This window comes from Cheilinus undulatus, linkage group 6 (assembly GCF_018320785.1).
Source record: "Cheilinus undulatus linkage group 6, ASM1832078v1, whole genome shotgun sequence".
Lineage (NCBI taxonomy): Eukaryota > Metazoa > Chordata > Actinopteri > Labriformes > Labridae > Cheilinus > Cheilinus undulatus.
In genome coordinates this window covers 44379386-44392274 of record NC_054870.1, presented here as the reverse complement: position 1 = coordinate 44392274, position 12889 = coordinate 44379386, and the positions used below count along the sequence as shown (strand labels likewise).

The 12889-nt window shown below is 39.0% G+C and overlaps 1 protein-coding gene across 12 annotated transcripts in view; it reads left to right on the top strand.

The window, feature by feature from the left end:
• Positions 1 to 12297, top strand: part of tacc2 (transforming, acidic coiled-coil containing protein 2) — a 130298-nt gene extending 118001 nt beyond the window's left edge. For 11 of the 12 annotated variants that reach the window (XM_041788690.1, XM_041788699.1, XM_041788698.1 and 8 more), the window contains 8 exons: positions 1497 to 1640; positions 3477 to 3553; positions 5604 to 5647; positions 6204 to 6212; positions 9067 to 9227; positions 9347 to 9453; positions 9644 to 9764; positions 11335 to 12297. In XM_041788690.1, the coding sequence (XP_041644624.1) occupies positions 1497 to 1640; positions 3477 to 3553; positions 5604 to 5647; positions 6204 to 6212; positions 9067 to 9227; positions 9347 to 9453; positions 9644 to 9764; positions 11335 to 11400 (729 nt within the window). In that variant the 3' untranslated portion in view covers positions 11401 to 12297. The remainder of the gene's footprint in view (positions 1 to 1496; positions 1641 to 3476; positions 3554 to 5603; positions 5648 to 6203; positions 6213 to 9066; positions 9228 to 9346; positions 9454 to 9643; positions 9765 to 11334) is intronic. The other variant, XM_041788691.1, reaches the window with a different exon arrangement.
• Positions 12298 to 12889: the final 592 nt, after the last annotated feature.

The window sequence follows — 12889 nt, the reverse complement described above, 5'->3', positions numbered from 1 at the left end:
CACTAGGAGCATGCATTTTACTGCAAACCTACCCATATGAGCCCATGGGACAATTGTAGTTTTCATCAGTTTACCTTTCAACAGAATGCGAAATAACTCAGCAGATAAAAAATAATAACTATAAAGATCACATCTCATGCAAATTGGGTTGTAACAGTTATACTTCCTGTATCAGTGGTATGCTGTACTACCTGTACCCACCAATTGTATTAGCGCTTTTAAAATGGCTGTGGCCTTCAGTGTGGCAGAAATTTTTTTGTGGCCTTCCCCAGATCTGTTCCTTGCAACAATCCTGTCTCTGAGTTCTGCAGGCAGTTCCTTTGACCTCATGGCTTGGTGTTTGCTCCGTTATGCATTGTCAGCTGTGAGGCCTTCTGTGGAGAGGTGTGTGCCTTTCCAAATCATGCCTAGTCAACTTCATTTACCACAGGTGGACTCTAACCAAGATGTAGAAACATTTCAGCAATGATCAAGAGAAAAGGGAGGAACCTGAGCTAAAAGGGTGACGGCTAAAAGGCCCTTTAAACCTGATAACATAATTTAATGTTCTTTTGATGCATTTGATTTCTAGCATTTTTTTAAAAACTGCTGGTAGAAGAAAAGTCTGGTTTTCTGGTGGTGTCTCTTTACGTAAATGCTGTTAATGACTGTGGATGGAGTATCTGGAACTTTAAGGGTCATCCCATTTTGTTTGAGAAGATTTCACCACTGCCCCTTCTAACTCTATTTCACAGGGCAAGGGGACACTCAAAATCGAGGGGTAGGGATAAAAGATAGAAATGGGACTGACTCTGGGATATATAAGTGTGGTTGAAGGTTGAAATGGGAAATCCCTGGTCAAACTGGGATGGTCACCCTTTTGCATGTAAACATGCATATTTGGTTTTCAGTGTCTCTTTGTGCAAATATGTTAACAGTCCAGCTCTAATGATTTTTTTCTTATTTCAAGCCGTAGTCTTAAAACTTGTAAAAGATTGGGGAAAATGTACCATCTTGCAGTTGAAACTATGATTCTTGCCACAAAAGGTAAGATGAGTTTTCTGTTTTAATCTGCTTTAACATGAAACTAACATCAGTTTCTGATGCTGCCCACTCCCCGCTCTCCCCTCCCAGTTTTCCCCATATCAGCTGCTGCCCTCCTTTCCCTCTGCCTCTTGCCTGGACCCAGTCATATCCGAGCTCCTGCAGTGAGCCGCAGATCATGAGCGCTCAGCTGGGGGCAGCATCAGCCAAATTACTTGGCTTATACTGTGGCTATGAAGACGGTTTCATCCAATCATGTGGCGGCTGACCGAGTCTTCAGGAGCATCACTAGCCTGCCTCATTTACATACTGATTTTGCTGTGTGGTACTTTTTAAAAAGAGTTTGATGCTGCCCTGTGATTTGGTTCAGGGATCCTGTGGAGGACATGTCTGTCCTGTCTGAAGCTCTGTCTGATTTTTCACTGATTATGTTTCCTTTCATGTCCCTCCTCTCTTTTGTCTCCTGGAAGCAGCACAGAGACCTGACCTCACCCACAGAGAGCGGCGTGTCCAAGAACTCCTTGTATGCTCGGACCACAAACTCCAGTTACATCGAAGGGGAGAGCCCCCACCTACCCAAAGAGCTGGACCACTCACTGGAAATCGCACGAGAGGAGGTACCCCAAAAATTCTTCTCTTTATCATTTCAGTCTTTATTTTTAAAATCCCAAATTTATAAAATGCTATGTCAAACCAAGCAAAATTATTGTACCTCAGAGGAAACAGAAGATCAGAAACCCAACAACAAAGTTAACCTAGTTGGGTCATATTAACGTAAACTCGAAATAAAGTTGAAGCTTCAATGAGGAAATTTTGGTTTTGGTGGATAAAGTAGCATCTTATATCTCATCGCTGATCTTGTCCTGTGCTCTGAGAACATTTTTTTTTTTGCTGAAAAAATCTAATTTAACAGTCAAATGCACCACTCACTGGGAATTTCTGCTGTAAAAAACATCTAAAAGGGCTTTTTCAGATTCACAACCTGGTGTCAGCATTCAAAGACATTAAAAATACCTTTCTGTACCTTTCTGAATGGAGGTGGCTGGGGTAGAGGAGGGTTGCACAGCCATACTGAAATGACAGGCTGACAGTGGAAGAAAGAACGACAGACTTAAAATATTACAGGTGATTAGATCAGAGCAGGTAGAGAAAAGAATGTAAGAAGGGAAAGTTATGAATAAGTGGTGACTAATGAAGGAAGGAGAAACTGTCTTCCTGCTTGAACTTCCTCTGAGCTCCATTTGTTGTTATGGATTTATTTGCAGACATCAAGATGGAGACATCTGTTAAGATAAAAAAATGTAAAACAGATGCAACAACATGAAAGGAGAAGAGCAGATTGTTTAAAACTTACTAAAACACAATAAAATTGATTTTTAAGGTTTTGAAAATATTTAAGTGTTAAAGGTGTCACTTACCAAGACTTAGTTTGGATTGCGTTGGTTGAGGAAAGAGGAAGTTGGTTGGTTGAGTTAAGCTGAGTTGGGTTTAGTTTAGTTTAGTTTAGTTTAGTTTAGTTTAGTTTAGTTTAGTTTAGTTTAGTTTAGTTTAGTTTAGTTTAGTTTGGTTTAGTTATGCTTGCTCTGGTTGAGATGAGTTTGACTGGGTCGAGTTAAGTTAGGTTGGATTTATTTTAGTTTAGTTTAGTTTAGTTTGGTTGATTTTTGTTTGGTTTAGTTATGTTTGTTTTGGTTGAGATGAGAGGAGTTTGGTTGGGTTGCGTTAAGTTGAGTTGGATTTAGTTTAGTTTGCTTTGGTTGAGATGAGAGGAGTTTGGTTGAGTTGAGTTGAGTTTAGTTTGGTTATGTTTAGTTATGTTTGCTTTGGCTGAGATGAGGGAAGTTTGGTTGGGTTGAGTTAAGTGATGTTGGATTTAGTTGAGTTGTTTAGATATCATCCTCCTCTTTTTAAGAAAAACAAAGTTTTAATGCCCTTCAAGTGTCCTGGATGTTAACAGGTTAAAAATGTTAAATTGAGATAAATTCGATGATAGCCAGATGCTGTGAAATTAATCAGTTATTGTGTTGACTAGTTTTGATGTCAATATCATCAAAATGATTGTGTTTATGATTTTTCACATAATCAAGTAGTCCCAGTTCCTCGATATAAATGTAAAAAAAAAAAAAAATCCAGATACAAATATATTCACTTATTTACTCATGTAGCACCGAACAACACAAATATCTGATTTTTAAGGAAAATCACAAAATATATGGATTTCTAAGTAGTTGTGGTTTATGGATATAACATATGGATATGACGTTTCTGTACAAATTGCTCCATAGAAAAAGAGTAAATAAAAGTAGTAGGTTCCAAAAAATAATTTTGTAATGTTCTTATGTTAAAGTAGTTACTTTTTTAATCTGAATATTGCATCTTAAACTTAGCTTTGTAACATTTCTAGTTAGTTAAACATGTCATAGTGACCATGCTGGTGTTTTTCCTCCTCTCAGATCGTGTCAAAGGAGAAAGAAGTGCTGGAGTGGCAGAGGAAGTATGAAGACAGCCGACAGGAGGTGGTGGAGATGAGGTAAGAAGTAACGCTGTGTCATCACAGCAAGGTGTCGCCTTTACACAGCAGAACGTTAAACACCTGGATGCATTTGTGTTCAATTGTATTCAGTCTTAATGCTCACAGTCTTTTTTAAGACTCGTCCTATGATCGCTGTTTAACCGCTTAATGGTTTAAGTCAATTTAAGGGTCACCTGTGCAGCTGAGGGAGACTTGCTTACATTTTGCATGAGTGTGCTGGAGAGGCGAGGGTTAGACTGAGCTGTCATGATACTCTTTAACTTTGAGAGTTAAATTAGAAAACAAGTAAGAATTAAAATGTCTTTTACATAGATTATACGCCACCTGCTGCCTGAAAAGAGCTCAGATACTGGATTAAGGCTGTTTATATTAATGTGGACAGATGATCAATTTGTGTCCAACAAACGATGACTAATTCAGGTTCATGGAGGAGGAGATGCTTGGTACTGAAACCTTGTTTTCTGTCAGCAGGTGGTGGGTGTGGGCCAGCTGTCTGGGGCTCAGTTAGTGTGGATAAGAAAGAGCTTACATCATTTGACTGATTGGGCTCAGGATAAGGAGGAGCTAAGAAGCCAAAGGGCAGGCACGGCTAATCAATCCTCTTACCCCTGGCAACCTGCTTTTACCGAAGCAAGGCTTCCTATTGGACTGAGACAGTTGTTGGCTTGGAAAGCAGAGAAATCGCTGGAAGCAAGACTCAAAACAGAAACTTGATACAACGTGCAGATTAATTAAGGAATGCAAAGATGATTAACAATACAGCCATATAATTACAGCTATAGCAAAATATAAAATAAAGGCATTTTGAGTTTGTTAATAAGGGACTTATTATTCAAAAGTTAATTAAAAACAGAATATGGAGAACATTTGGAGCACTCTTCACCAAATGACAGGCCATAGTCTGAATCCAGACCTGGTTGCCTTGCCTTCTGGGCCCAGTGTTATTTGAATGAGTGCTTCCCATATTAACAGCGCTGTTTTTGATCATTTATGGTCCCATACTCTTAGCAGCCCAGCTTTTCTTGTCTCTGTTATAACAGTTTCAGCTGCCAGGAAGGTCACCAATCAATTAATTTGTCCAAAATCTTCACACATAACTCTGCTCAGCCAATCAAATCCTTTCCTATAACCGGCCTTGCGAGTGAACACAGCAGGTGTGTGATAATCAGTGTTATGTAGCTCTGATTTTTAAAGTAACTTGTTATCTTAGTGTGTTACATAGTGAGTAGTGAGCACAGTTACATAATCACTGTTGTAGTTCTGAACAAAGATAAATAAGTTATAGTTAACAAAGTTTCATGGTGGTTAATCGTAGCTTTTTCAGTGAGGATTTTTATGAAGAGGTGACAACATTAGACTTGAGTTGCATGTCTAATGCATATGAGTTACGTTATCTGAGTACTCTAACAGATACCTCTGTAATATGCTACCCCACCACCAGTGATAATACAAAGGAAGTATTAGAGTGGATACCCGCACATCAAGGCAGCTGGAGCTGAAAAACACAAAGTAGATACAGAAATGTGTCAGTGAAGTTTATGTGGCTTCTGTCCCAGCCAAACTGTCATGTCATCACAAGGACTGTGGTCTTTTAACATGTGGAGCACGACCTAATCAACTACCCACTGGATGAATTTGTTAGGCCCAGTGGCCTAAGGTGCTACCCATGTACGTGGGTGGCCCAGGTTCGAATCCAGCGTGTGGCCCTTTACTGCATATCTCCCCCCACTCTCTTTACCGTTTCCAACTCTATAAACTGTCCTCCTCTATTGAATAAAGGCACTAAAAGCCCCAAAAAAATCTTAAGAAAAAAAAAAAGGAATTTAATATGCCTAATAGCAGATGTTCCTTGCAGAATTACCGCAAACTCACTTGCTAACAAACAAAGAAATAGACAAATCGGCATGTAGATAATTCAGGTATTTTCATGGGTGAAGATGTTTGTAAGAACAAGAACATTGTTTCAGAGGCATTTTTACCCTTAAATGATTTGTTGTTTCATGACAAACTGTCTTGATTCTAATGATATTCATTTTCTTCTCCACAGGAGAATTGTTGCCGAGTATGAGAAGACGATTGCGCAGATGATAGGTGAGTCTTCAATGCCAGAAAAGCTGAGTATTTGTCCCAGGTTCTAGAAACCTCTGAGTTTGCAGCACATATGGTTATTTTCACTCCTTCTCTGCAACTAGTGTTTGCTACACTCTTTGATTTGCAAACTGAGCAAAACAACCCATAGAGAAGTGTGTGTGTAACACTGAATTGGGTGTAATTTTTCAATCCTCTTACACAAGCTAGCTTTGCTTTTCGCTTGGCGTCATGTTTGATTGATCTGACCTGAACCTCGATGTCTTCGTCCAGCTTCTCTGGGCTCATTAAAGCCCACAGCAGGTTCACTATCTGCATAATGCCTGCTGTCATTCACTCCACCAGCCCTGGACATCCTAAAAATTTGATTTCTGCAGCTGTCTTTAATTTCATTTCTGACTCTCATTAAAACACCGTCACATAAAGGAACAATCTGTCTCTGCTTCTGTCTAACACTCGGCTCTCTCACCCGTCCTGCCCTCCCAGCTTGACTTAACACACTCCCTTCTTTTCTGTTCTGCTCCCATCTTTGCCCCTCACTCTTTGATAACCCTGACAGGCATGCCAGGTGAGTAATGCGGCGTTGTCCTTCACCTATTTCAGCTCACATCTTTCCATCCGTCCGTCAGAGAGGGAACAGATGTACTCTCTCTCTCTTCATCTCATCCAACGACATTTCTTTGTGCATTTTGTTGCATTTCATCCTGTTTGTGAACACTGTTTTAGTGTGTATTTATATCAAATGTATGCAGGGACTTTTTCTTACGTTTTATTGTCAGCTGTGCTTTTTTTTTTAATTCTTCGGATTTTAATGTAAAGTAATACAAATTTGATCAACCTTTCTAAATTTTTCCTGTTACAGCTTTCAATTTAGACACATTTAATTGGGGTTTTGTGTAACTGACCTCAACAAAATAGTGAATAATGTTCCCCAGTAATGACGGTTGACAGTTTTATTTACGTGTCATGCACACAAAGTGCCCAGCCCTCATCGGTTTACAGGACAGCCGAGATAGAGTATCAGTGGTCCAACGTTTCATTACAAGACATTACAGAGTTGTGTCCCATTTACAGCTCAGTTTTAAACCCTGTATTCTACATTTTCAGCAGATGCTAAACAAAAAATGAAGAACATAAAGATTAGGGCAGCTCATGTTCACCCAAAGACTACATAAGGGTTTGGGTCATTTTATTGATTTAGGTTTATATTGGTCTTAGACATGGGCATGTTGAATTAGCTTAGTAACTCCTGTGAACAGTTTTTCAAAATGGAAGACATTTAACCTTGAAATGAGAGATTTGGAAGACATATCAAGCATCTTGAAACAATTATATATGTACACTAAATGGACAAAAGTATTTAGCCACACCTGTTAATTTTTGAATTCAGGTGTTTCAATCAGACGTGTTGCCACAGGTGTATAAAATCAAGCACCTAGCCACAAAACAGGTCTTTCTGAAGAGCTCAGTGACTTCAAGCATGGTACTGTGACGAATGCCACCTTTACAATAAGACTGTTGTTGAAATTTCAGCCTTGCTGGATATTCCACAGTCAACTGTAAGTGATATTAGACAGTGGAAGCGTTTAGGAACAACAGCAACTCAGCCACAAAGCAGAAGACCACGTTAAATCACAGAGGGTCAATGACTGCTAAGGTGCATGGTCTGTAAAAGTCACCAACACTGCTGATTCGACAGCTTAAGAATTTTGAACTTCCACTGGCATTAATGTAGGCACAAAACTGCAGCGAGAGCTTCATGGAATGGCTTTCTGAGGCCGAGCAGCAGCTTGCAAGCCTCACATCAATTCCTTTGCCAAGCATCAAATAGAGTGGTTCGGAGATGGAGATCTAGTGGAGGGCAATCTTAATGAATGCTTCAACTTTATGGCAACAGTTTGGGAAAGGCCCCTTCCTATTCCAACATGACTATAAAGACATGGTTTGATGAGTTCAGTTTGGAAGAACTTGGCTATCCCGCCCAGAGCCCTGACCTCAACTCATCAATCACCATTGGAATGTACTGGAATGGAGATTGCAGGCCAGGCCTTCTCGTCCAACATCAGTGCCTGACCTCACAAATGCTCTACAGAATGAATGGGCACAAATTTCCACAGAAACACTCCAAAATCTTGTGGAGCGACCAACTCCATATTAAAGTATATGTATTTAATTACAATGCCAATACAGTCCCTGTTGGTGTAATGGTCAGGCGGCCAGATACTTTTGTCCCCATAGTGTATATATCATCATGGTGAAATCTGAACAGGAAGTCAGCCATTTTTTAGAACCTGGTTGATTGTAGGAGCATGTCCAGGCCCTCAAAAGTCCAAGGAAAAATGGAAAGTGTAATCACAATCATCTTTGGAATTTGGTAGGTCCTTGCTCTAAAGTCAGAGGTTGGGACCCTAATAATAATTCCTTGTTCCAAAAAATGTCATTTTATATATTATTTGATTTTAAACAGTTAGAAGCTTAACCATTCCCAGTATGTGACAATGTGGAAAAGTCAATAGGGGTTCTTTTGATGCGCATACAGTTTACTCTGAAAAAAAAAAAAAAACACTTTCACATGCACATCTGCCCTTTGTTTCTGCAGCGCAGACTGAAGCAAAAGTCCCTCCTTCAGAATTAGCACGCTAAGCAGGTTGGACATCTAAGCTCATGACAAGAGAGGAAAGGGAAAGCGGGGGGGGGGGCCTTGCAGTGTAATACTGACGGATCTAGAAGTCACTTAAGGCAAAAGAGCTTTGTCTCCGTGGAATTATTCTATGCTTTATGCACTCTTCAAGTTATGTGCCAGTTTTTAAAATGCAAAAGCAGTAAGCACAGATAATGGTGAAAAATGTGCAGTGTTTGAAAATGATTAGAAAAATTAATACTCAAGAAAAGACCAGATACCTAAAATGTTTTATATTTCCCCATCATTCTGTGTTCTGTTTGCATGCTGCATTGGTTCACTAGATAATCTCATATAGTGGAGAATAAATGGTAGTAAACCATGTTAACCCATAATTTCATTTTGAAATGTTGTAAAAATAATGGTTGTATGTGTTTTTGTAATCCAACAACAGCTGATTCTTTAGTACAGAAGCCACAAGAGGACACAAATCCATACATCTGATTCAACTCTGACCTATTTAAGTTGTTTTCTTGAGATCCTGACTTACTGACCTTGTTATTTGAAATGGACCTATAATCATGGATAAACCAGAGTTGTCCTTGGGAGTTTTCTTGCAGAAAACCTGCAAGGTGATCTTGGGATACTGAAATAAGCAAGTTTAGATCTTGAGAAAACAACCAGATATTACCTGTAATTACAGGAAAATGGTGACATAAGATGTATGAATTTTTGTCCCCTTAGGGCATATGTACTTCGCACAGTCTGATATTCTGATCTGCTGTATCTGTGTGTTCATCAGAGGATGACCAGAAGGAAAAGTCTCTCTCCCATCACACCATCCAGCAGCTGATCATGGAGAAGGACCAGGCGCTTGCCGACCTCAACTCGGTGGAAAAGTCTCTGGCTGACCTCTTCAGACGTTATGAGAAGATGAAAGATGTTCTGGAGGGCTACAGAAAGGTGACACTAATTATTCACATCTAATGAGTGTCTTTAGCGAGATCGTCCTTGTAAATCTTCAAAACCACATCTTAACACCTCTTCAGGCAAGTAATTAAAGTGTTTTTAAATGTGTTTAGAATGAAGAGGTGTTGAAGAAATGCGCTCAGGAGTATCTGTCCAGGGTCCGTAAGGAGGAACAGCGCTACCAAGCCCTGAAGATCCACGCAGAAGAGAAACTAGACAAGTGAGTTTATAATCACTCTAATTGCCTCGTCTTTGTATGGATGTATGGATATTGGCTGTTTCTATAGATTATATCTGCTCCATTTAAAACAATGAATAGTGTTGATATTCAGTCCTGAGTTTTTGCTTTCATGACTTTCCAGACCTAGAGAGGTTTTTGGGTTCTTATTGTATCACTTGTTTGATTCCAGGGCGAATTCAGAGATTGCTCAGGTGCGAGCCAAAGCAAAGCAGGAGCAGGCTGCCTACCAGGCCAGCTTAAGGAAGGAGCAGATGAAGGTGGACTCTTTGGAGCGCACTTTGGAGCAAAAGGTGGGTGTAATTCTCTGCCTGAAGAGTCCTGGGATCTCATTTATAAAACTGTGCATAAAATCCATTCTTTACAGTGTTTGTTCACCATCAAAAATCTCCAAAATATGTCAGATTTTTAAAACTAGCCCCCCGTATAAAAGCATTTTTTTTAAAGTATTTCCCAAGTGTTAAACAGAGTAAGTCATTTTTAACACAGCATTTCCAAACATCCTAGTTTTATTTTGGATGCTTACATTATATTACTTTACACACAGAAACAAAATTATTGCACAAAACCCAAAACCTCCCTGGGTCAAAATTAAATTCCCCCCTGATGCTAACAGTCAGTTGTGTCTCCTTTTGCTGGATAGCAGCGTAAAGTTGTTTTTTTAATGGTCTTCTGGCATTCTTTGATTAATCCACTGCTGCCACAGTGATTTCAAATAAGTCCACCACTGCTCCTTGATGCCTAATTTCTATGCAAAAATAACTCAAAGTTTAGTGGACAAGTTAAAAGTCATCTGCACATTGTTTATCAAACATTTACCTTTTTATTGTCCTCTTATTTCCTTTTCGATCCATAACACGTTCTTTTTTCCTTGGTTAAGTTCATGTCATAATCTCAGCTCCATCTATAAAAGAAGAACTGTATCCAAAACATCAAGTCTTTATCAAAGACAGAAGAAAAAAGACACATTAAACTGTTTCAAATGGAAAAGAGCAGAATTTTAAAATGTGCTAGAAAGATTACCTACAGAAAATGTGATTTCTTAAAAAACTGTCCAAATGCAAACCTACACCAGTATTTAAGTAACACAATCAATTTGAATAGACAAGACATCATGGGTGAAACTGAAGCCTTTTAAACAAAGATTCACTACGTGGACAAATGTATTCAGCCGGCTGACCATTACACCAACAGGGACTGTAATGACATTGTATTCAAATACATGTACTTTCATATAGAGTTGGGCTTCCTTTTGCACCTTTAACAGCCTCTATTCTTTTGGAAGGCTATCCACAAGATTGTGGAGAGTTTTGTGAGAATTTGTTCTCATTCATTCTGTAGAGCAGTGGTTCTCAAATAGTGTGGCACACTAGTGTGCCTTGAGCCAAGTCTTGGTGTACCTTGGGAATTTGCACTTTTTGCCACTTGTAACCTATTTTTCCCACCATTTTGTCACTTTCAACATATTCTTGCAAATCTAAACCCATTTTTGCCACCTTTTTAAACCTTTTTGCCCTCTTTTACTATTGTTTTGTCAATTTGTTAAACTGTTTTATTGCAAAGGCGGCATCCATCACAGTACCACGCTTGAAGTTATTTGTGATACAAAATGGGTCGTTCTGAAGAGCTCAATGTTTGTGAATGGAGACTGCATGGCTAGGTGCTTGATTTTATACACCTGTGGCAATGGGTCTGATGTAAACACCTGAATCCAAATACTTTTTGTCTATATAGTCTATGTAGTTAAAAGTGATTTAAACTGACCTGCCCAAACAGTGAACACTTGATTGCCTTTTATTTTCAATTTGAGGTAAGAACCATCTACAAGGCATATGATTATTCTTTCAACGCTTATTTTGGCAGAACAAGGAGATCGAGGAGCTGACGAAGATCTGTGATGAGCTTATCGCCAAAATGGGGAAGAGTTAGCGACAACGACGCTCCCAGGCCAAACCTCACTGAGAAACTGAGCAGTTTTGTTCAAATAAATCTTACAAAATGAAGCAGAATAAAACAAAGTTCTACTCACCACTCTTCCAAGGACTGGATGGACTTTGAAAGACCAAGCGATCTTTGGTTTGATTTCCTACTGACTTTGTGTAAACAGGATCCACAGGATTGGCTTCCTCTTGTACATTTTTGATGTGTCAGTGTTCTGTACTGTATTGGGGTCTGCTTTAAAGTTTTAGAAAATGTATCATATCACTTATAAATGTGTGAGTGTGAGTGAGTGAATAAGTGAGAGCGTTGATTGTGGGTTAAATGATGTATAATGATTTTTGCCATGACAGCCACTGAGGGAGAAGACTGTTTACCTGCTCCTGTTGTTGTTTCCTCCTAAAATGAGAGAAAGAGACTTACAAACCAGTAACAACAACTTAGATTCAGTCTAAAACTACAGTATGGTACACCACAAAGAGAACACAAACTATCACAATAACTTACTGCATGTAAGAGAGAAAGAACAACCTGTAATGTTCATGTTTGTATATAGTGTACTGTAGCAGATTCCACATATGAAAATGACTCCTCTGCATCATTTTTTAAGGTTATTCTTGTCACCCTCCACCTGCTCCTCTTCATGTAACCTTGTAGATAATTGTCATACTTCTCATAGCTTTCTCGATGAAATTGTGGGACTTATATTTTGGATTTTATTTTGATAAAAAGCGAACTAATCGTGAGTGTATTCCGTTGTGACCAGGAGTTATTTAATTTTGGATGTACTAGTCCTGCTATGGTCGTTGTGTCACACTGAGGAATAATGTCCCTGCACAGCTCCTGTACAGCATCTGCTTACAAAGTGCAATAAAAGATGGCAATACAGCCGACTGTTTCTTCCTCTTTATTTTTTCACAGTCATGTGAATATATTAAGGCGCTAAAGATTCATCACAGAGCCCAATGTGCTACAACCTGGGAGCTGGACAGGGGAGCTCAGCAGCCAAGGTCAAGCTCAACGGTATTTCTTTTGTCTGGACCTTCACACCCACAGTAATATGCCTGTAGACTGAAAGCATTTTTTCAGGGCCTTGGGACATCCACAGCATGACCAGTGGCAACTCTATGAGCCACTCTGGTGGTACCCAAGGTCAGGAGGTTCCCAAATTTTTAAGACTGCGTTCCCCAAAATAACAAAAGATAGGGGATCCCCACTGTACATAGGAGTGGTTGAGGCATAGCTGAACACAACTGTTCACATTCAAGAATAGGCATGTGTCGACTTACAATGTCAGGATTTTTTTAAACATTACTTTGAGCATAAATCTCACCTATTAGCATTTTTTATTTGAAACTGAACTTATTTCATTCATATATATATATATATATATATATATATATATATATATATATATATATATATATATATATATGTATATATATATTTTTTTTTTTTTAAATTGGCAAACCATTTAAAG